The 24,656-nt window shown below is 35.9% G+C and overlaps 2 protein-coding genes across 4 annotated transcripts; one reads left to right on the forward strand and one right to left on the reverse strand.

Annotated features, from left to right (window-relative positions):
- The first annotated feature begins 355 nt into the window (after positions 1–355).
- Positions 356–22,505, forward strand: LOC121955738 (adhesion G protein-coupled receptor G2-like). Of its 2 annotated transcripts, none has more exons than XM_042503807.2 (19): positions 356–472; positions 5,901–6,010; positions 6,720–6,854; positions 7,306–7,338; positions 7,496–7,540; positions 7,637–7,777; positions 8,082–8,114; positions 9,725–9,805; positions 10,028–10,172; positions 12,041–12,203; positions 12,895–13,029; positions 13,112–13,222; positions 13,328–13,364; positions 14,538–14,638; positions 14,869–14,990; positions 17,330–17,598; positions 17,699–17,792; positions 18,027–18,310; positions 19,646–22,505. In XM_042503807.2, the coding sequence occupies exons 2-19, from the start codon at positions 5,956–5,958 to the stop codon at positions 19,846–19,848; spliced, it is 2,187 nt and encodes a 728-aa protein (XP_042359741.2). In that variant the 5' UTR covers positions 356–472; positions 5,901–5,955; the 3' UTR covers positions 19,849–22,505. The 2 variants fall into 2 exon arrangements, with proteins under 2 accessions (XP_042359741.2, XP_087945495.1); XM_088089369.1 differs by lacking the exon at positions 356–472 and adding an exon at positions 5,767–5,828.
- Positions 21,172–24,640, reverse strand: knstrn (kinetochore localized astrin (SPAG5) binding protein). Of its 2 annotated transcripts, none has more exons than XM_042503740.2 (9): positions 24,537–24,640; positions 23,594–23,647; positions 23,355–23,490; positions 23,069–23,098; positions 22,892–22,991; positions 22,643–22,757; positions 22,501–22,562; positions 22,163–22,237; positions 21,172–21,419 (listed from the first exon to the last, which is right to left on the reverse strand). In XM_042503740.2, the coding sequence occupies exons 2-9, from the start codon at positions 23,613–23,615 to the stop codon at positions 21,291–21,293; spliced, it is 669 nt and encodes a 222-aa protein (XP_042359674.2). In that variant the 5' UTR covers positions 23,616–23,647; positions 24,537–24,640; the 3' UTR covers positions 21,172–21,290. The 2 variants fall into 2 exon arrangements, with proteins under 2 accessions (XP_042359674.2, XP_087945496.1); XM_088089370.1 differs by lacking the exon at positions 24,537–24,640 and adding an exon at positions 23,722–23,824.
- Positions 24,641–24,656: the final 16 nt, after the last annotated feature.

Consider the following 24,656-nt stretch of genomic DNA (forward strand, 5'->3'; position numbering starts at 1 on the left):
CCCCAAAGTTTTATGCTATAAATGTCAAATGTACTGAGCAGCTCTCATGGGAATGAAAAATGAAAAATGTCCAGAAAACTATAGATAATTATCATTATATAGTTAAGGCTGTGATACAGAGTATATATTAATAATTAATATCAATTAATTAATAAGTAATAATTTCCTTTTTTAAAAATTGTTGTTGTTGTTTATATTTCTTTTATTGCTAATTTTCAGATAAATGTCTTTTGTTGGTCATTACTTGTTAAGTTACTCATTGCCTTCTACTTGAAAAAAAAGGAAATCAAGCAGGATTTCTCAGGTTTCAGGTGTTTATAGGTAGAGTTTATGGGCGTGGTCTGGCGCGTGGACACGGGAATCGGCGCGGCTAACTAGCTAGCACTAGCTACAACTTTGCTACCTGCCTGCTGTTTGGTGCCTGGCAGGTGTGCAGTTGGTGGGTTTATCACAGCTTCTTCTCTCAAAACAGGTGAGTGTGAACCACATTAATGTTGTGGACTGTAAAATAATTATCTGTAAGATGCCAAAACACCCAACGTTGTCTTACCAGGAGCCCGGTTAGCTTAGCTTACCATAAAGACAACAAACAGCAGCAAACAGCTAGCCTGGCTCCGACCTAAATTAATGCGTACAAATGACTTATTAAAGGTAACAAAATCCGGCAACCAGTGGTGTTCATTTGTGAAGATTATCTGACTGAAAAACTAAACAGAGAAATGTGTAAGTATCATAAATGTTTATTTGCCTCATATCTAAATCTAAAATCTAATAAAACAGGCTTTTTGATGAGGGAAGCAAGACAATGCCAGGATCAGCCTACAGGAAAAACAGCACTGGTTCAGAAAGTTGGGCTCAGTATGCCTGTATTTTAGCATTTCATTTTTAAATTTTAGATTATTATTCACAATAAAAACTTTTTTTTAAATCTCACAGGACAAGGGCACAATGATGCAAGGTGGGCACCTTGTCCTCCATTAGAAAAGTATGCTGTTAAACAGAGCAACAGACAAGTGTCAGGGAGACAAGAACATTGAATATGTCAACAAAAGACATTGTATCTAAGTATGTCATTGAATCATGTAAAAAGTTCCTAAAATAGCAGGAAAACTCATCTCTGATGTAATAATCACTGGAAATAATCTGCTCAAAATTCATTTAAATCTCGTTTTGCACAAAGTTCCTGCAGTTCATGCGTTCACTATTTGGGATATTTGTAGTTTAAGTTATTCTGTACAGATATTGCTATGCATTGAATATAATATGAAATGGCCATAAAATATGTCACTTATGTAACTTAAAAAAACATTACCAGATGCATATGTCACCTTTTGTGTGTGTGTGTGTGTACTTTGCCAAGTGTTTATCTCTCTGTCTGTCTGTGGAGAGATTTTTATCAACACGATAACAACATGCAGTCACGAACCTTTACAGGTGTGTAGTTGAGATCACAACGAAGGCACAATGAAGGCAGCAAACAGCTAGCCTGGCTCCGACCTAAATTAATGCGTACAAATGACTTATTAAAGGTAACAAAATCCGGCAACCAGCACCTCTAGAAGTCACGAATTAACACATTTCCTATTTGTTTATCTGTAAAAAAAAAAAAAAAGAAAGAAAAAAAAAAATCAATGTTGTTTTACATGGGCTTAATAGCGTTTCCGGTGAATGAGTCCTAGAACCCGGAAATGAGTTTGTGTTTTAGCTCTCTGGCTTTCCTCATCTCATTGTCATTTTGTTTTTTAAATGGGTTTTTGGTATTCCTGAGACAAGTTTGTGGTTAAGAGACTTAACCAACATTAAATATATCAGTGAATACCCCACTTTGAAGAATTAAAGCTTTAACAGGTCTTCAAAAAGATGGTTGCTAATAAGTGGCTAAATGAGACTATAGAGTAAAGACAAGGATGCAAGGGCACAGCTTTTGTGTCAACTTTAGGGGCACATATGAAACAGGAATGTTGGGGCATACACTTAATTTCCTGCATTCTGGTGAATTTTTCTGCACCTTTTTTCCCTCTCCTACATTAGTTACAGGTGAAAATGTCCTTAATTTTGTCAAAATATAAATTCTTTACTACTTTTATTTAGTTATGTTTTTTGTGGGGGTGAGGGACAAATGCACATGCATCTTAAAAGGAAACTTTTTGTTTTAACTTAAAAAAGTTAGAGTCCAGACTGCTTTAAATTTTAAGTTTACTGAATTTGAGAGGACAAGTTAAAATACTTTTGCAATGATTCAACTCTTCTCAAATTCAGTCAACACAAATATCTAAGGCAGCCTCTGCACCAATGTTTTAAAGTAAAAAAAAAACAACTTTGTTTTTACAGTACACAGAACGTCGTCATGATGACCACTTCTGTACAGCCTCGATGTGTGGTGACATTAAGTCATGCGACTGTAGTGTAGTTTGAGTATCGCTTAATGTTAGCTTTTTATTTCTGCTAATTTAGGCTTCAAAAATCCTAAAAGTGGTGTTCGTTTGTGAAGATTATCTTGCTGAAAAACTAAACTGAGAAATGTGTAAGTATCATAAATGTTTATTTGCCTCATATCTAAATCTAAAATCTAATAAAACAGGCTTTTTGATGAGGGAAGCAAGACAATGCCAGGATCAGCCTACAGGAAAAACAGCACTGGTTCAGAAAGTTGGGCTCAGTATGCCTGTATTTTAGCATTTCATTTTTAAATTTTAGATTATTATTCACAATAAAAACTTTTTTTTTAATCTCACAGGACAAGGGCACAATGATGCAAGGTGGGCACCTTGTCCTCCATTAGAAAGTATGCTGTTAAACAGAGCAACAGACAAGTGTCAGAGAGACAAGAACATTGAATATGTCAACAAAAGACATTGTATCTAAGTATGTCATTGAATCATGTAAAAAGTTCCTAAAATAGCAGGAAAACTCACCTCTGATGTAATAATCACTGAAAATAATCTGCTCAAAATTCATTTAAATCTCTTGTTTTGCACAAAGTTCCTGCAGTTCATGCGTTTACTATTTGGGATATTTGTAGTTTAAGTTATTCTGTACAGATATTGCTATGCATTGAATATAATATGAAATGGCTATAAAATATGTCACTTATGTAACTTAAAAAAACATTACCAGATGCATATGTCACCTTTTGTGTGTGTGTGTGTGTGTGTGTGTGTGTGTGTGTGTGTGTGTGTGTGTGTGTGTGTGTACTTTGCCAAGTGTTTATCTCTCTGTCTGTCTGTGGACAGATTTTTATCAACACGATAACAACATGCAGTCACGAACCTTTACAGGTGTGTAGTTGAGATCACAACGAAGGCACAATGAAGGCAGCAAACAGCTAGCCTGGCTCTGACCTAAATTAATGCGTACAAATGACTTATTAAAGGTAACAAAATCCGGCAACCAGCACCTCTAGAAGTCACGAATTAACACATTTCCTATTTGTTTATCTGTAAAAAAAAAAAAAAGAAAGAAAAAAAAAAATCAATGTTGTTTTACATGGGCTTAATAGCGTTTCCGGTGAATGAGTCCTAGAACCCGGAAATGAGTTTGTGTTTTAGCTCTCTGGCTTTCCTCATCTCATTGTCATTTTGTTTTTTAAATGGGTTTTTGGTATTCCTGAGACAAGTTTGTGGTTAAGAGACTTAACCAACATTAAATATATCAGTGAATACCCCACTTTGAAGAATTAAAGCTTTAACAGGTCTTCAAAAAGATGGTTGCTAATAAGTGGCTAAATGAGACTATAGAGTAAAGACAAGGATGCAAGGGCACAGCTTTTGTGTCAACTTTAGGGGCACATATGAAACAGGAATGTTGGGGCATACACTTAATTTCCTGCATTCTGGTGAATTTTTCTGCACCTTTTTTCCCTCTCCTACATTAGTTACAGGTGAAAATGTCCTTAATTTTGTCAAAATATAAATTCTTTACTACTTTTATTTAGTTATGTTTTTTGTGGGGGTGGGGGACAAATGCACATGCATCTTAAAAGGAAACTTTTTGTTTTAACTTAAAAAAGTTAGAGTCCAGACTGCTTTAAATTTTAAGTTTACTGAATTTGAGAGGACAAGTTAAAATACTTTTGCAATGATTCAACTCTTCTCAAATTCAGTCAACACAAATATCTAAGGCAGCCTCTGCACCAACGTTTTAAAGTAAAAAAAAAAACAACTTTGTTTTTACAGTACACAGAACGTCGTCATGATGACCACTTCTGTACAGCCTCGATGTGTGGTGACATTAAGTCATGCGACTGTAGTGTAGTTTGAGTATCGCTTAATGTTAGCTTTTTATTTCTGCTAATTTAGGCTTCAAAAATCCTAAAAGTGGTGTTCGTTTGTGAAGATTATCTTGCTGAAAAACTAAACTGAGAAATGTGTAGGTATCATAAATGTTTATTTGCCTCATATCTAAATCTAAAATCTAATAAAACAGGCTTTTTGATGAGGGAAGCAAGACAATGCCAGGATCAGCCTACAGGAAAAACAGCACTGGTTCAGAAAGTTGGGCTCAGTATGCCTGTATTTTAGCATTTCATTTTTAAATTTTAGATTATTATTCACAATAAAAACTTTTTTTTTAATCTCACAGGACAAGGGCACAATGATGCAAGGTGGGCACCTTGTCCTCCATTAGAAAGTATGCTGTTAAACAGAGCAACAGACAAGTGTCAGAGAGACAAGAACATTGAATATGTCAACAAAAGACATTGTATCTAAGTATGTCATTGAATCATGTAAAAAGTTCCTAAAATAGCAGGAAAACTCATCTCTGATGTAATAATCACTGGAAATAATCTGCTCAAAATTCATTTAAATCTCGTTTTGCACAAAGTTCCTGCAGTTCATGCGTTCACTATTTGGGATATTTGTAGTTTAAGTTATTCTGTACAGATATTGCTATGCATTGAATATAATATGAAATGGCTATAAAATATGTCACTTATGTAACTTAAAAAAACATTACCAGATGCATATGTCACCTTTTGTGTGTGTGTGTGTGTGTGTGTGTGTGTGTGTGTGTGTGTGTGTGTGTGTGTGTGTACTTTGCCAAGTGTTTATCTCTCTGTCTGTCTGTGGACAGATTTTTATCAAGACGATAACAACATGCAGTCACGAACCTTTACAGGTGTGTAGTTGAGATCACAATGAAGGCCAAGTTCAAAGATGGATGTGGTCTGAGCAAGGGCGTCTAAAGTAGGGGGGCAGGAATAGGTCAGGAGCAATTAAAACTGACAAGTATCTGCAAATTCAAGTTCATGGTCAGCACTGTCCCCCTCACTTGCATGTACATGTGTTGTCTAAAAAAAAGTGATATGCAGAAGCTGCATTTTAACTGCTAATTACCTTGGATTGTATGGATTGACAAGTAAATAATGAAATTTAAAAAAAAAAAACTTTAGATGTTTTTCCCTGAATGTATTTATACTTTGCTCTTGGAAATTTACCATTTGCTTTATATTTAAAGTAGACTTGTCAGAAAAAAATGTTCAGGCACTTCTGAGGAGGTTTCTGTAAAAAGATTAAGAGTTATTTTTATTTTTAAATTTACACACTTGGTATATTTTACTGTAAGCAGACAATAATATTCTTTACCCAAGCATATTGTTCACCATCATTTATTTCTTGAATTTCATACCAGGAAACTGATGGGAGGATGATGTTGCTTTGGGTATTTTGCATATGGAGAGCTACACAATGTTATTTTCAGGAACTGTGAATTTGCAAAACAAAATTCCTCCATCGGGTTGTCACATTGATAACACATTCGTGTGGCCAAGAGGTTCAGTAGTTTTTGTTTAGTGCTGCTGTTCAGTGGTTCCACTTCAATTGAGAAAGGTGAGAAAAGACTTTGGGCTGATAATCTGTTATTGGAAAGTACTTAAGAAAAATAATTAACTTTTCATCTAGTGCGGCAGTTAATGGTTCACAAATCCTGGCCAGGACTGAACGCCATCTAGAAAACATGGACTGGAAGACTTGGATGCTGTTTGCGAGCCTTCTGTTGATTTTTCCTGTTTGTAAGTAAACACAATTTCATAATGCTGAAGTCTAGTAGCTTGCATATGTAACATCGTATTATTCTCCTAAGGAAGGACATTTTTAGCATAAAAATAGAGAACTGGAAAAGTCTTAATGTCTGCTGTTGTTCATTAACACCTTGATCAACATCAGTTTTCTTGTGCTGCGTTCAGATGCCATTCAGAAATATTATGGTATTATCATAGAAAATCTGTTTCATTTCTTCTAAAAACACAGGAAAAACAAAATGAGAAACTTTACAAGAAATGTCCCACATACTCAAAAAAAATGGTAAAAGATGACAGGGAAATAATCTGTAAATTTGCTGGGGAGATTATTAAATATTATGACAAAATGAAGGGAAATGTACATACAGCTATATTTATAATTTTCTTCATTATTTATTTAAAATTATGTTGCAGAAAAAGACAGTTTCTTTGTAACACTCTCTTGAGATCATTTTCTTTTGTTTCTTTCATTTTGTTGTTCTTTCTTTCTATTTTTCTTTCTTTTTGCTTATTTTCAGTTAATTTTCTTATAACTTTTATTTTTTGCTAATTTCTTCCATATGTTTAGGCCAAATTTCTGATTGCCCTCTCATGTTTTTGAAAGATATCAAGCCCAGGTTTCAAAGAGTTCTTAATATAGGATGTAAAAATATGGGTGCGAAGAACATGGTATTTAACTTGTTATCTGATTTGATTAAAGGCACTTCGGCCCCTAAAGATTGCCATGAAGGAGATAAATCTATTGTGAAACTCAAAGGATGTAAAGGGAAACAGCATTATGTTGTTGCTGATAACTTCTTTGCATTCATCAATGCACGCAAACCTTGGAAACAGGGTAAGTGAAAACTACTATAAACACTTTAATTACGGTAGTTAGTTGTTTGGCGACAAACCATCATGCTAAGTCTGGGAGGAAGGGGTGCAGCTTAACAACTATATAATAGCTGTATTTATGTTTTTAAAATTATACAACATGCAAAATAACTATAATTTTGTACCCCACCTTTGGCTCCAACCCCCCCCCCCCGCGGCTCTTCCGAGGTTACGGAAAATGAATGTCATTGGGGGCCCCTGCTCCATCTCTCTTTCAGCAAAAGGGTCCTTGGACTGAAAAACACTGAAGTATTCGCAAACAGTTTGCATGTCTCGTCCCTCTCTAGTGGACAGGCATTTCACGTTGACTCTGTGTATGGTCATTTTTGGGGAGCTTTAAACACTTTTGAAGGCATGCTTTGATAACAGTTTGTACAATTAATTTGTTTCAAGCATACTTGTGTCTCTTTCAGGTCAAAAGATTACCCCCAATGCCCAACAAGCAAGTAAGGAGACTCAGATTTTATCATTTGTATATACTAAATTTTGTTTGTGAGCAATTCTGGTTGGGGTTAATTGCTTTAACATATTGTGTAAAAGTAGGCAAGAGATGCAAAATGAAATGACTATGTGGCATAAATGACTGCATTCTTTACCTCTCAGAAAAGAGTTGCGTCATTTTTGTGAAGAAAAATGAAATTGAAAAAAGTGAGTACAACCTACTTGAGTATTGGATTTTTGTTTAAACATCATCAGCATTTCAGCAGAATAAAAACTGACTGTATTTCTGTTTACAATCAACAGGAAAGAAGGACTGGCTGTGGCCCAAAATGGTGATAAATAATGGTTCTCATCTACTGCACATCTCAAGAAGTCACATCAAAAGGAAATTGAAACTGTATGTCCTGGAGGGGAAATGCAGCGTCACACTGTCTGGCCTATCAGGTGATTTAAAACTGTATTTTATGTTTTAGAGTGTCAGTTTTCAATGTTGTGAGTATCACACAATTAAATTATATTCACCTTTACTTCTTATCCAGCACACTAGAGCAGAGGAGAGGATGGGGAAGTTAAAAAGCATGTGTAATTGTGTGTGTGTGTGTGTGTGTGTGTGTGTGTGTGTGTGTGTGTGCGCGCGCGCGCGTGCTTGTATTTGGCCCTTTAAGAATGAAAACAGCAGTTCTATCTTAAATCTACAAAGATAAGAGATGATGATTATTTTTTGTTAATATAAATTTCTCTTACCCAGATTCAAAGTGCGTCTTCAATCACACTCTCACAGGTAAACTTTTTTCTTTACAGTTAAGTTTGAAAAAAAGAAGATAAAAACAGAGTTATTTATATATCAAGTTTCTTCAAATTAAGTCATTAAATTCTAGGCAGAGATGGGCACAAATATACATCTGAAAAATATCTTGTTACAGATAAATCCTTGCTCATGAAATGTAGGAAAATAAAACACAAAATACGAGTATGAGAAAATGTCATTTGTAACGTAAGGATAAAATTGTACATTCTATAAAAACTGATATCACATTTTAAGCATTTAGTTTTCTCAATATGGGTTTCACCTTAAACCTGACAACAGGTCACGTTGATATTTTTTTGGGTTTGAGTTTAGTTTGTAAGTCTTTTTTTTTTTTTTCCCAAAATCCAACTTGTTCCAATTGTCTTATGCTGACGTCATCTTGACGTAGAATAACAAAATTTAGTCGTAAGGTATGGAAAAAAAACCCCAATGTCCACAGAAATTCTAACGTCGTTAGACTTTTAAAATATTGTCAACCTGATTTTTATTCCCACCAAAATGTAATATCTGTCCGACTAAAAAGTGCCAAACGTCTTTCTGAAGACATATTTCGTCCGGTGCCAGCTGAGAGTGAACAACAATTGAAATGTGGCGGAACTGAACAGTTAGGCCATGAAGTAGTGCTTACAAATGAAAATAAGACCGGGCATTTAGCAGATGCCTTTTTTTAAAAACGATAAATATTAAGTGCAGCAGAGAATTTGTAAGTTTGTAAGTACATTTCTAAGATAAGAAAACTTTAAAAACAACAAACTGAATGAGAGCAAAAGACATCAAGCAGTATTATTACAGCAGAGCATGATACAGTACAAAACAGTATAACAACCAAAAATATGACATAAAATATGACAACAGGATATGACAGATGACATATTAAATTATGTAATAATGCATTTTAAGCATTTTAATAGGCATTCATTATAATCTAAATTGTTTTGGTGGGGATTTGTGCTCAAAATGTCCTCAATAAATTATATTAAAATAATTATAAATGATTATTAAAATAAAATATATATCTTTAAAAGAATGTAAAAAACTAAAAGTTGCACTATAATATATATATATATATATATATATATATTATTATATAGTTGTTGAGTTTAAAAAAATTTCTTCTGGGGGAAACTGCACCCCCCTAGACCCCCTGGAGGGGTTGGTTGCAGAAGGTGATGATTGAGTGATTTTAATTATTATTATAATTATTTCAAAAACACTAGTACAAGCTTTTAAATTATTTTGTTAAAATTCTTCGTTAAAAATCTTTTTTTGTCCAGCAAAATACATAGTACACAAAAGAAATTAAATCTATATTATAAATTCATTTATTGAACAACTACCCATCTCTGACATTACTTAAACAATCTGGAACATTTTAGAAGTCTACTATTCACTTTTTTTTTTAACAAACCCTCATAGACAGCTCTCTTAATTTACCAAGTCAATATACTTGAATTAGTAATTTCAGACATCATTTTAGATGTTTGCTTTCTGAATGTTGTATTGTTATGTCCCACTTGGCTTATATTTCTTTTTTGTTTTTTACTGTGGAAGAGTACTTGATTCTGATGTGTTTCCATTAATAGGATCTTGCCAGATTCGATGTGTGGATACAGAGTCCATATGTAAAAACACTAAATACAGTGAAGAGAAGTGCGGCACAATTAGTGAGTTCCTTTCTGAAAAGCAAACGATGAATGTTTCAGTGTTTCTTCTGCACTTCTGTCATTTCTGATTTTTTTTTACACAATATAATGCACATCATGTTGATGGTGATCACGCTGTGGACTCTGGCTTTAACTGGCACAAACTGTTACATTCAGCTGTACATTTTTCCTTACAGATTCTAGCTAACGCTTGACATAAAACTCATTTCTCTTTATTTCCAGAGCGCAAAAACAGGTACATCATCAACACAAGAGCAACAAAAGAAAACTGTGTCAGCTGCAACAATCCCGTGAAAAAGCCAGAGCAACTTAAGTATGATGGACAGAATGTATTTCAAGGAGAAACCCCCAAGGCTGAAGGAGCTGCGTAAGACATGCTCCATATAATTTGGAGACATTTTATTTTATTCACAAAACTTGAGCAATATTTTCCAAATGTCGATCAATTCTAAGATGATGCGTTTCCACTGAGTGATATTTTGTGACTTCTCCTCTTATGATAACATACCAAGAAGCATAGTGATGGATGTTAAAATCATTAGCAGGTTTGTTGCAGCCTCCGCACTTGCCATCATTATGTCCAATGGAAGACGATGTAGGCATCTTATGCGAGCGATAATGTAAAGGCGAGCCCCTCATACCTGGTAGCAGAGGGATTTCTGGGAGGTGATAGTCCACTATTTCACAGAGGAACTGTGGATTCAAAACTGTCAGATGATCCACTCAACTTTTGAAGAGTTATGCGATGCAAAAGCACCTCTTGTAGCGTCCGCTGTATCATGCCCGAGGGAGCCGGTTTCTACCGACAAGCGCATCGCCATATCATTATGTGACCTATAAGAGCCAAAAAAAAGTGTCTCCATTGCAGTTTTGCAAATAATGGCTTTTTCAAATCACCTTATGCGCCACCAACCACCTCATGCAGGTGTAAAAGGAGGGTTTTTTTTTTTTTTTTCGAAATTGACGTGTGTCCGTCAGGCATATTTTTATATTCGCAATTTCAATTTTGAGGATTATTGTAAACCTGCCTAGTGAGATGAGAAGATTTAAAACTACTGCAAAGCTTAAGCACAGAAATTGGAAGGTTGAAAGCAAGAAGAAACAACTGTTTGGTTCCGTGCAAAGATTAGAGTCTGCCTTCCCATTCCTCTAACCCAAAATATTTGTTTATACGCAAATAGAAATGCTAATATCATGATGTGCCCAGAAGCCCTGTGGTGTCAACAGCTCCGGGAAGTCACCGCTCCCGCTGTGATTCTACCAAGAAATAGTCAGCATACGAAACTTCCCCTAAAGCCAAAGACGTTACATTTCTGATTGAGTATGACTTAAGAATACAAGAACATGGTAAAGGTCCAGTGTGTATGATTTAGGGGCGATATTTGCAGAAATGGAATATAATAAAATAAGTATGTTTTCATTAGTGTAAAATCACCTTGTTACCTTAGAATTAGGCATTTAGCAGGTCCTCGTCTGTGGAGATCGACATGTTCGCTGCCATGTTTTGACAGTAGCCAAAAACCGGCCTTATATAGGGCCATTTACATTTTGAGATGGCCACTGTAGCTAGAGGCCCATCTGCCCACCTCTGTGGATAATAACTTCCTGAACATCTGGATCTTAAGATGATAAGCAGAGAAAAAGGGCAACCACACAGTAGCATGTGGTGGACAAGCTGCCTGTCTCTGATAGTCAAACAGCGCTGAAGAAACACTGATTTGTAATGTAAAAACTACTTTTTTTTCAGTGTTTTTACTGTTTTTCATCACCTGGTTTGTTTTATTTTTGTGAGGACTAGATCTCTGGGGATAATTTGGTTCCCATAAAAAACCCCTGAACAATGAGCCCTAAAGGAAATCTAACTGGGAGAAGTTTCAGCTGGTTACAATCAGCAACCCCCAGCACTAGAAGCCGCTAAATTTCCCCTAAATCTTACACACTGGACCTTTAATTGGTAAACTGCTGATTGGTTTTTTTTTTTTTTTTTTTAACTTTGGACCGTGCCATGCTAGCTGTTTACACCTGCATCCAGTCTTGTACTAAGTGAATCACCACTCTGCTCAAGCTCCGTACAACTCCTCAATAATTCTTACCGTACAGCTGCGAATGCGTCATGATGATAATGCTGCGTAATGATTGACAAAATAATAAATTTTGTGTGGGGAGCTTTCTTTTACTTGAAACACACATTATACCTCATATCTAAAGTATGAATAATTTTCTGTCTGCCAACAGCATCTTCATGAAAAACATGTCCAACCTAGTCAACTCCTTCAGCGATTCTTCAGCTGATGTGGTTGGTGTGGGAAAAGGAGTTAGCGGTGTCTTTGTGAAACAAGAGCCCGAGGAAGTAGAGGAAGTCTCCTTTGCTTATGGGTCTCCAAATGACAACATAAATGTGGGTGCATTATTTTAATTTAATATTCATGCGCATCCTATTTTGTAGCATTTTCATCAGAAGAGCTGTGTGTTTTTGGAAGTGAACATTATCACGTTGCAACCCAATCGCCAGAAAAATGTTGATATTGTAGGTGTCTGTGAAGCATGGATGTGTACTGTGTTCATGTGTTCTGACTTTACATTTTATGTTGTGACAACACTGTGGTTAACGTGTGGTTATTTTTATGCACAGAAACCGCTTGGTTATGGTTAGGAAAAGATCATGTTTATCATCGGCTTTGATAAACCAACTATAGTGGCATGTAAGCTAGGCAATGTACTGCAGTGGAGAAGGCTGCAATTAGCCTTCTAAAAAGACTCACCAGAAAATCAATATCAGTTTAAGTGTACGATATATTTGAAATATTTTCTAAGCAGAGCCGTGTAATTCCAACCATTTTCTTCTGGCGGCTGATCTGTTTTCTCATTCATTTGCTAACTTGAGTGATGGAATAAGCGGTCTATGAAGGATATGGCATTATGTCTCATATTTAGAAATAATTTGAGAATTTGCTTTTTCTCCATGAGTGAAAGCATTTTAACGAATCCAACACAGCAGGAAGACTACTGAGTAATTTCCTAAATACTAAGTAATTTTCTGAAAACTTTGCACGATTTTGACAACACTCTTGTTGTGCTCTTCCCTGCAGGTTATAGAGGGCGGGGATTCTCTGCCTCAGTTTTCAAGATCTGTCACTGTGCCAAAAGAAGCATTTGATAAAGTTGTCAATGCAAATGTTATTACACCATTTGCAGCTGTTTTCAGATTCCTCAACATGACCTCGGTAAGAAAAAAATATCTTAAGGTAATGTAAGGTGCACCTAACATATTTGATCATGTCATTATTTCTATTTTTTTTCTTCCAGGATGAAAAGAACAGCACTGTTTTAGGTAACGAGGTTTTAGCAGTGGAAATGGGAACTGGGATAGCCAATCTCACAAACAAAATACGCATCCGTTTTTGTAACATTAAATATGTAAGTTTAAAAAAAGAGCATTATCGAATGTGTATTATTTGAACTTTAGTTTGTTTATCCACCTGAGAGCACATTTTTAAAGCAGTACTTTTGTTTTGTTTACAGGAAGGAACTCCATCTTGTTGTTCGTGGAATGGTGAAGGTATTTTTCCCATTTGCTCATCTGCGTGTTGATGAAACATATTAAAAAAACTTAAAAAAACACCCAGCCAAATCGGCAGAATAAATGTTGGTGGTGCATGTTCACGCAAACCATGGATGTATAAACTCGGATGAGATCAAAATGTTATGTTTCTTAACATTTCAATTTGCATTTAATGTTGTGACATTGTTTAGGCACAAAATTCACTTTGTTCGGGTAAAGAAAACATCATGTTTTGGCTTTTAAGTATCTGCTTGCTTTTGCTGGCATTGCCTAGGTGTCACACCAGCTACCACACCCTCCGCCGCCTCCTGATGAGAATCTCAGCTCATAAACACGTAATCTGAACTACGTTACATGAATGAAATGGACGAATGAAACATATCTGTGGTTTCACTCGACAATGGCGTTGTGGGGGCCTGAATACGCACATGGTGTTTCTCTATTGTGTGTCATTACAGAGTTACACTGCCAACTACTGGCCTGGCATGCACACCACAGTGTTTTTTGTTAATTTTTCTGATCTATGCACAAGAGGATCATTCTCTAATGTTATCATGTGAGCACAGATTTGTTTTTAAAAGCAAAGAAAAGACTTTTCTGGTTTTAGTAGGGCCTGTCTCGTCTAAACACGGCCTCACACTTGAACAGGACAGATGCATGTTAATGTTAATAGTGACACCTGTGCTTTTCCTACTGTGACAAGTCAAAATCTCTGCTGTGAAAAAGGCCTATAAACTTGCAAGATGAACTGCACATAGAGACCTATCATTAGTACACCTAAATGTATATAAGAGACACACTGCAGGAGGCTGCAAAAATGTTATCATGCTTTGCTGGTCAGGTTGCAGACACTGCGGTTAACAACGCCTTTGTGCTGCTTTTGTTTATTTGGAATGACACAGTCTTTGCATGTGTGTGGTTTGGACACGTGCCAGAGGCAGAAGAGTACTGTGTTGGCTCATGTAAGGGCAACTTTGACAATGTGAGCGTGACCTCACAGTCAAACCTACTTTATCCCGTGTTTGACTTTAGAGGACCTTAATTCATATCTGAGTTTGATATTATACTATTTTCCATGTTTAAAATGTACTGCTCTCATGGAGCGCTGATGCTTCAGCCTCCAAATGAACTGATGAACCGCCCAATTTTCTGCACTGTTTATACTTTTAGGGAGTCGACCGACGTGGACTCATGACGGATGTCGGACGAATAATAGTGGAGAAAACATTACCTGCGAGTGCTCACATTTGACATTTTTTGCCATCTTATTGGTGCGTTTTACGTCTTTTGTAATAGTTTCATGACATACTTTTTGAGTGGAATACAAATATTTGGACGAGTCTCTGTATGACGATCTTGAATGCACTCTGTAGCTACCCAATTTTTCTTTTGCCCACACTGACCATCCACCCTCAGAATGAAGTTCATCATAAACCACTCTAATTACTAATGGCCGTGGCAAAGTTCTTAATAGTGGTTTCAATTTTTTTGCTCTTTGCAGGCTCCTGTAAATGAAACCATATCTAGTAATGATCTGAACATCCTCACTATCATCACCAAAGTTGGCTGTGGCATCTCCATGTTTTTTCTCGGTCTCATCCTCTTCATCCACTTCCTAATAAGGTAACAATAACAGAACGTTCTCTCCGTAACTAATTTAAGACTAAATAGCTTTTTATCCCAAGAAACATTCAGGAAATGATCAGGAAATTACTGCAACGTAGAATTAAGTGTTACCTGTACTTCAAACTGAAGATGTAAATGCTGTTCTAAGCCTTCTCTACACATGTATAAATAATATTCAAGTGGATAATTGCTTTTTTTTTTCAAATAATTATTTTTGTTGGCCTAAAAAGAGCACAATTTGAATATACTGAGCCTCAAAATAGTAATATCCACCATGTGTAAGCTTTCAAGAGCAGAGTGTTGTTCCTTTGTTAAAAAACCCAAACATAGAAATTTAGTATATCTACCGGACCTCATTGTTTTTTGTGGGAATTTTCTTTTTTTTTTTTTTTTTTAAAGGGACAGTTCACCCCAAAACCAAAAATACATATTTCTCCTCTTACCTGTAGTGGTATTCATCAGTCTAGATTGTTTAGGTTTGCATTGCCAAGTGTGGGAGATCTTACGTAGAGCTTTCTGCCTTCTCTCTAATATAATGAAACCAGATGTCGTTGCGGAGCTCAAAGCGGTATTATCAGTAAAATTTAGCCAACTTTAAGTAGCAAAAGAGGACAAATGGCCCTCGTGAGTGTATGTGGTATTTCTAATAATTTACTATTATTCAGTATATGAATAGATTATTATTACTAATGCATGGATGTGGAAGTAGTGTTTTACTGTTATAAGGTGGAGCAAATTTTTAACCATTTTATATAGAGCTGCAACTAATGATTATTTTCATTATCTGTTAATCTGCTGGTTGTTTTCTTGATCAATCCAATTATTGTTTTTTTTGTTTGTTTGTTTGTTTTAAATGTAATACAATTAGTGAGATATTTCATCATAACATAACATCAGAACAGAAAGTGACACCTTAAATTGTCTCCTTTTGTCTGACCAACCATCGAAACCTTATAATTATTCAGTTTTTCTGACATTTAAGACAAACGACAGCAAATTGACACATTTAAGAAGCTGAAACCATGAAATATTTTTGCTAATCATTTTTTAAGACAAATAAATTGATTTATCGTTAATTAATAGTAATATTTATATACAGTTGTGTAGGTTTTTTTTCCCAATGCTTCATATTTTTAACAGTTATTGTGTGTAGAATGTAAAATCTAAATTTAATCAGTGACTGTAATTACAACCATCAAATAAAATAAAAATAAAAAAGTAAAAAAGTACAATGTGTCCCTCTGAAATGCAGCGGAGTAGGAGAGGGTTCATGGAATGTAAATAATCAGGTAAAGTCAGGGCGTATGCAGGTCCTTAACTAGTCTTAATGTCTTGACTTTAATTTTATAAATATTAGGCCTTAAGAGTCATTGAACAGTATTGCATTTGAATCTTAATTGGCACAAACAATTCATCAAACTAAATTTATCCATCTTTTAATTTCTTTGTTTTAAAATGAGTTAAGCTCTTTAATGTAAAAGTCGACATTCATAAATCTTTGAACCTACCAATGAACCTAACACTGTATTTACACTTTATCCCCCCGACCTTCACCCCCAAAATACCACTCAAATTAACAAGTACCGACTAGTCAGAAGGAGGTTCAAAAATAACCACAAAGTGAAACAAAATAATGACAAAAAATGGCAAAACAACCAATAAGAGACAAAAAGAGGACCAAAAAAAATTATTTCAGAGACAAAATAACTACAAAGAGATACAAAACCACAGAAGGGTGCAAACAACACAACATGGGGCTAAACAGCTATAAAGTCTGTGTATCTTATGTCAGTGTATGAGAGGTTTTGCATATCTGTGCCCATCGGCCCATTTTCTGATAATTTGCCGTTGTTAAACTACATAAATACTTACCATTATTTTTTACCAGCATGGCTTAATTTAAAGAAAAAGATGATCTGTTAAAAATCAGACTTAAATTTGATTTAAAATATCTTGAAAGTGTCTTAAAAAGTATTTTCTTTAAGTGTCTTGATACCTGTAGACACACTAAAAGTACAAATATGTCAAATTTTGTCTGAACGACAGTCCCAAAACTAATTTACAAAGAAAACAAAGAAAACCAACTAATTATGGTGTTTGAGAATCTGACACCAGTGAATGTTTAGCAATTTTGCCAGATATTTGAGTTAAACAATGTCCTAATTATCAAATTAATGGGAACTAAATACCTAATTCAGTGTTCAGTATACTTAACTCCTTCATTAGTTGGGGAAATCATAAAAAAAAAAAATCGATTTGTCTATTAGCAATCATAAACTGCCCATACTCAAAAGAAAAATATAAAATCTGATGTCTTTGTTTGTCTCTCCTCACAGGAAGACCAAATCCAGGATATCCACAAGGATCCTCATCCACCTGGTGTCTGCCATGTTCCTGCTTAACTTAACTTTCCTGACCAACAGCTATGTGGCAAATATGAAGAGCGATGTGGGCTGTAAGATCATGGCGGCTCTCATGCACTACTTCATGTTGGCCACTTTCACTTGGTTTGCTGTGCAGGCCTTCCACTTCAGCCTGCAGCTGTACTTGGGGAGGGGAATTGCAATCCGTCACTACATACTCAAAGTCTGCATCATCAGTTGGCGTGAGTCTGAGTCTGTGTTTTGTGCTTTTTTTTTTTTTTTTTTACCTGAACATGAAGGTAAGATTCGCAAGTCGGGTTAATTTTCTTACGCCATTTCCAGTACTACCAAGTGTCATTGCAATTGTGCTGATAAGCATCGGAAAATATGGTGAACAACAAATCAACTCTAGCGACACCAAGGACACCGTAGCCATGTGAGTCTGCAGGTTATCAGTCAATAAAACAATCAATCAGTAAGATTTTATTTGTTTAGCACTTTTAGATTTTTAAAATATTAAAATATAAATAGATAAAACAGACTAAAATGTTTGAATAAATAGTTGATAAATAAATAGTTTAAGTTCAATTATGTATTTAGGGGTTATGTATCTAATATACACAATGAGACATATTTCCCTCCCTTTACTGAAATGTCCATCTGTTCCAAGGTGCTGGATAACAGACAATGATGTCCACTACATTGTCAACATCGGCTACTATGCTTTGGTCTTCATCTTCACCCTCACTGCCTTCATCACCATTGTGACCTGGCTCTGCTGTCTCAAGAGAGCAAGAAATGGCACCGCACAAACGAGCACAAATGGCAAGAACATGGTAAACATTCTGGGACTGTGTTGCATCCTGGGTGTCACATGGGGTTTTGCCTTCTTTGCCAACGGCGTCCTCCGCATCCCATCCTACTACATTTTCACGGTCCTCAATTCTTTCCAAGGTATTAACGACTGGAATAATAATCTTTCAATTTATCGCCCTGCTGCATTTTAAGCAATTTAATTGAATACAATTCTAGACTCAGTGCTCATGTAGGTAGTTTTTCTCCTGCTTTACTCACAGGATAAAACTGCTTTCATTAATATGTATCGCTCTATCCCTCTTTTAACCCCGTTTGCTCAGATCACACCCACCTTTAAACTCAGCTTTATTTTGATACAAACTATACACCTTTGAAGTTTCATGATTGCATCTTGCACAGTTGGGACATTATTGTGTTGACAAAATTTGTCCACAGACAGATAAACAAACAGACATATAATTACCAGACAAAATGACCAGAACCGCTGCTGTGGTTGTTCCAGCTACAATAGGTGCCACAGGGTCACATTTTGTCATAATGACACACACATACAGACCATAGACTATATATAAAGACAGGCAGCATGACAGCTACCCCAGAGTGTAACGTTTCAATCTCGATCGCCCCCTGGTGTCTGTCTGCAGTATAGGTCATAAAGCCTGGCCCTCCATGTTAGTGAATGGACACAGGCCAAACTAAAAACTCAAAATACACGCCAAATACAGTTTTCCCAAAGACAAGTGATCATTTTTATGATAACTTCGGTTTTAATTTAATTCTACAAAAAAAGCATGATTGACAGCTGTGTAGACTACTGTGCAGAATCCACCTCTCAATGACATCACCAGTGCAAGATGGCAGTGCCTGTATCTGGGATATTTTAGCTTCGCTTAACCATTGCTGGGGTAAGTGGAGGTGTGTGTCCATCTTTATATACAGTCTATGATAGAGACTCAAAGTGAAAATAATACCAGCTGTCATGACTTTGTCACAGATAATAAAAAGAGCTAAGACTTAATGAGAGTACTGCTTCCCTGATTCAGTTGCCCCACCCACCTAATAATTGGAGGTCATTATTGTCTTCCACAGGCAGTGACATTGTGACATGTTTTTTTTTGTTTTTTTTTTAATTTATGGTGAGCACAAATTTTGGCAAATTGGGGTCCCATTTCTGGGTCTTGGGCCACCAGTGGACACATTTTCAAATTTCACTCAACTGACTTAGCCTTAAATTTACCACTGCTGTATTGTATTGTAGCTATGTTACTGTAGCTCTGGAAATTTTCAGTTATTCCATCATCAGCTTCATCAAAACCTGAGAGGCATGCTGAAGCAGGATATGGGACTAAAGGGATTGACGACTTTAAATAAAACCCACCTACATGAGCAATGAGTGTCAAGAAGCGATGAACTAAAAAAGCATCATATTTCATAATTTGTTTTTCCGAGTGACCATCTTTCTTTGCCTGGCAGGTTTCTTTCTGTTCATCTACTACTACAAGAGCAGCCACTCCAAAGAGATGACTGATGGTACCAGTGATCAGAGCTCAAGCAACACCAGCGCTATTAAAACCAGTGTGGAGAGCCTCACGAACCCCTACATCATCATGTCATACAACAAAAGATCACCACAGATCACGAACGGCGACCAAATAGTGGTAAAAGGGTCAGCATAAAGTAAACACTACTGGCAAGTGGAAACTTCACCAATGTTTAATACTGCAGTAGGCATCTTTCCAGACATATTTATTGTTAGTTGTGTGTAGGAGTACGACTTTAATGCTACATTATTTAGGTCCGTGGTTGCCAGCAGGTCCAGATTTCGCCTGAGTCATTAGCTCAAGGTTCACACATTGTAATATATTCAGCATCATACTTGCACCTGTTGTCAAGGTAGTTTGCTGTCTCTGTTAACAGGAAACAGCATGTGAAAACAAAAACTGTCATTTCTTCACAAACTCGACACGGTCGCAGTTCATTAAGTGAGGGTTACAACAGGGTGTGTTTCATACAGTTAAAGTCATGACTTTACACTATGACTTCTTTTTAATGCAACAGTGAAAAATATTTTTTGACTTATTTTTCACTGGAAAAATATTCAACCCATAGGGCCGCTTTAATATTACACTCGTATCACTTTGCGCTTTTCAAAACCAAGCTTTAAAAAATGTTGTACATTATTATTTTATACTTTTGAGTGATTTTATTATAACCAACATCAGTTCTAATTATAAATATCAAATATTCAGTAATTTTCCAAATTTTAACCCTTTAAATGTCAGGTTTTTGTCATGATGCTACTATATTTTTAGATGGAAACAAAAAATGAATTATTTCCAATATACTACATGCAAAGTAGATACTTTTTTTAATTTCACAGTCTGGGATATATCAGTGGTTAGCAGCAACACTGATTGTGACAGTGCACCTAGTGGAAATAGCATGTATTTTCTCCATATGGTAAATATGTAGAAAGTTATCAGGTGCAAATTAGTAACAATGACAAATTCCAAGAATGAAACCCAGAAATAATACAGTGCATGTTTTATGCTTTAATGGCTGTGGGATCAATATTTGCAATTTGAAAGGGTTTCAATGGCACATTTTTTACACTTGAAAATTCCAAGATTAAACAAAAATACTTATCTAATATCTCGCCAAAATGTATGCTTTATGCATAAACAAAGCCAAAATTATCAAAAAATTAGGAATGAAAGGCACATAAAATGCACCAAACAGTCCCTAAGGGTTAAAAACCAATAACTTGAAGCTATGCTGTATTTTTAATGACATTTTCAGGACCCCCTAATCATCAGCGTAGATATAAAATATCTTCAGCTTTGAATATACCCGTAAATATAAAGTCTCCTCTCAAACAGGACACTAGTTAACATTAATGAGGTACTATAACTAAAACATTGTGCATCTTGTTCGACCAACAAGAACTTGTTGTGAGTAAAAGCATGTTTGGACTGTTTGACATATGAACAGAGAAGAAGAACAGGAGGAAATAAGAATCCTTTATTCAGTTTCAGCCACACTAACATCAATAACACACATTACACATCAATATACACTACATTACTCATTTTAATTTGTGAAATTGATTTTTTCACTTTTACAACAGGAGAGTGTCTGCTTCCTCAAGTGCTTTTTCTATTTCAGCAGCCTCCAGGGAAAAGTCCTCTCTCTCCTGCATCATATGCTCCCGTGCTTTAGCGAGGTCTGTCATTGTTGTTTGGATTTCCTAGAAGTGTGTTAAATAAGGAACATTTAAAATGAACTCCCTTTAAAGGTCCAGCATATAGGATTTAGAACAATAAATTGGCAGAAGAGGAAGGTAATATGATAAATGTTTTCTTTAGATTATAAACACAGAATAACCAGACACTCAGTATATGTATATTATGTTAAAAAAAAGTTGAACTATTGTGCAAGTCCACCTAAAACTGGACTATTAAAATACATGTAAACATGATAGTCTAACTAAAAACATAGTAGGTCGAATTTCTCAGTTGGACTAACACATCTAGATAATGCGGTTGGGGATCGATTTGCTCTTTCCTAAATAAGACCTCAGCTGGCCTTGGCGTTCTAATAGCAACTAGCTGAAAGCAGGCATATCTCCGCTTACTGTGGTGGAGACACACACAAAAAAAAAAAATCAGTTCTCCCCCTGTGCTTGAGAACTGGGACAAGGACAGCAGTCCAATTACATGGCCAAAAAGAGCTTTTACTTCCATGTTTTCAAGTAGGCCACTGTAGTAAGCAGCCCCTCAGCAAATAGCAGAGTAGGAAAAACACAGATTTTTAAATGTGAAACTGCTTTATTCAGGTTTTACTGGTTTTTTGTTTTGTAGAGGAGAAGTTTCGGCTGGCTGCAATCTTCAGTCCTCACTGCTGGATGCCACTAAAATCCCCCTTAATCTTACACACCGCTCCTTTAAGTCAACTACAACAAATACTACAGCGTCATCGAGTTTAACTCACCTCCAGCCGAGCACGTTGCTGTGATGCAGTTTCTCCAAACGTTTTTAATTCATTCAGCAGATTTGTGGAGACACTCTGAAATAGACAATGAAAGCTGTTTTTACTAGATTGCATTTACTATTATAAGCAAACCTATAACCTTTTATGTGTAGGATTCAAGTTTGGTGTACATTTTAAAACAGGTAACATGTTTTTCCTCTATTATCTTAAATTGTGTGATTATGTAGCATAAAACAATAACACATTTGTAGTTTTTTGGTGAGAGTTTAGTTTGATGTTTGATGAGTAAAACATTACTGCACTATGAAATCAAGTAAGCTGAAATAAAGTATATGTACCATAACTTCTTTTCTTTCATCTTCATTTTCTCGTGCAGCTTTTCCAACCATTTCTCCTAAAACTAAGAAATCAGAGAGATTTTTGATGCAATTTTCCATCAGGCAAAAACAGAAATTAGGCTGAAAAGAAATGCATATTCACCTGGGTCTATTTTGGCTGAGACGAGGAGGACGTGGCAGTCCCTCAGGTTTTTCTTTACCTCTGCATTCTCCTTTTCAAGGTCACTGAACTGCAGTTTCAACTCAGCTACTCTTTGCTACAATAACATAAAAAAGAAATGGTGTATAATTGCAGCTGACAACAGACAAGGGAAATGCTCCAGTTCCTTGTAACATAATTTTAGTTATGTTACAAATCTTACAAATACTTCATCAAAATCACTTAACCCACCTGTGTCTCTGTGAGGTTTTTCTGCAGCTCCTCATTGGTAGCCATCAGATGCTGATTTTGCCCTTTGAGCTCTGCCTGTTGCCCATACCTGGTGGAGACCCTGTGGAAAGGTACAACATTAAGTTGTAGTCAAGCAGATAAGGCCCACAGGGACATGCAGTACAATGTATGACTTACCCTTTATGAACTTTAGGAGCAACATTTTTTCTGGAAGACAAAAGTGAATACAATTCAATTCAGTAGGTGTGAAGCAAACAAATGGAGCCTGGCAAGTATCAGGAGTCTGTGATACTTCGTGCCAAATAAAGCCAAATAGATAAAAGGAAATAATCTGACACCAGAGCATCATGCTCTTGGCTTTCTGAAGACATGTTCAAGACTAACAAACTTTTCATTTGTAGTTGTTTTTTTAAAAATCATTTTACATTTTGATTGCAAATAGTGTTGATAAGCAATTTCTTACCTTTGCATGTTTTCTTTTTGAGGTTTAAGGATACCATCTGATTTCTGAGTAGCATTTACTGTTGTGGGTACAGCTGCTGTGTCTCTGGATTCAAGTTTATGACCGGTTTTCTTCGTTTCTGCAGGTAACTGCACACCTGAAACACACATCAGGTTGTTAATCAGCTCTGTTTGACTTTGTAACATTAAAACACAGAATTTAACCACCTTCAATGTGCAAAAATTGCTAATTCTGCTCACCTCTTGGGATTTTTGAGGACATTGCTCTATAACCAACAGCAGTGACAAGAGCACCTGTGTGGAGAAACAAACTCAATAACTATCATTTAGTCAGTCCAAAAAATATTTATTGAACCAGCTTGTAACACCTTGAAACCTGGAGAGACATCACTTTTCTTGTGCTGCTTTTAGATGCCTTTCACAAGTGTGTGAACCTTTGAACCCTGAGCAAATTGGTGTAACTTCCCTCATAAAGACTGGAAAATTCCTTCAAAAACATTGGGGGGAAAAAGCAATTAGGAACTTGTAATTTCTTACCAAGGTGTTTTTTTTTCTTTGCTATTGGCTTTTTTCAGCCAATTGCAAGACATGTTTAGATTTCGAAAATTATTTTTAAAAGGCTTGGGGAAAATGTTTTGGAAAAAAAGCTAGGGAAAAACTATATGTATAACTAATTACATATTTATAATTATTTAAAAATTATTTTAAGCACCTTTCCCAGGTCTTTTACTATTATTATTATTATTATTATTATTATTATTACTATTATTATTATTATGTATTTATTTATTACTTATTGCCAGGTACCGTTCTTGTACTTTTTTACCAATTTCTTCTTTTGTTGCTCATTGCCTTTTCCCCACTTTTTAGAAAGAAATCAAGCCAAATTGCTCGGATTTTAAGGGGTTACTATAATTTAAGGATAGGGATTGAAGGATAGGCTTTTCAAACATGTTTTGCTGGTATGTAGTCCAAATATTACATAGCCAAATCATGGATAACGAGGTCCTACATGTCGGCTGTTACGCAAAACATTGGAGTTTGGTGCGACAAAAACAACAATCGCCCCTTATTGTCCAAAAAATAACACAGTTAGCTTAGCTTAGGGGCGAGTTAAGCGTCCAACAAAACTGAAACATGCTAAATTTTCTGATCCGGTTCAATAACAAGCATCAAGACTTACCTTTATGGATACCTAAAATGTGAGATCTGTCAACAGTCACAACCAAAACCCCGAGCCGCACGAATTTAAAAACACCCCGCCCTCTATGATCATATCCGGCTTGATTACGTTATTTCCTGT

Source organism: Plectropomus leopardus, chromosome 16 (assembly GCF_026936395.1).
Source record: "Plectropomus leopardus strain MGB_pleo_1.0 chromosome 16, ASM2693639v1, whole genome shotgun sequence".
NCBI lineage: Eukaryota > Metazoa > Chordata > Actinopteri > Perciformes > Serranidae > Plectropomus > Plectropomus leopardus.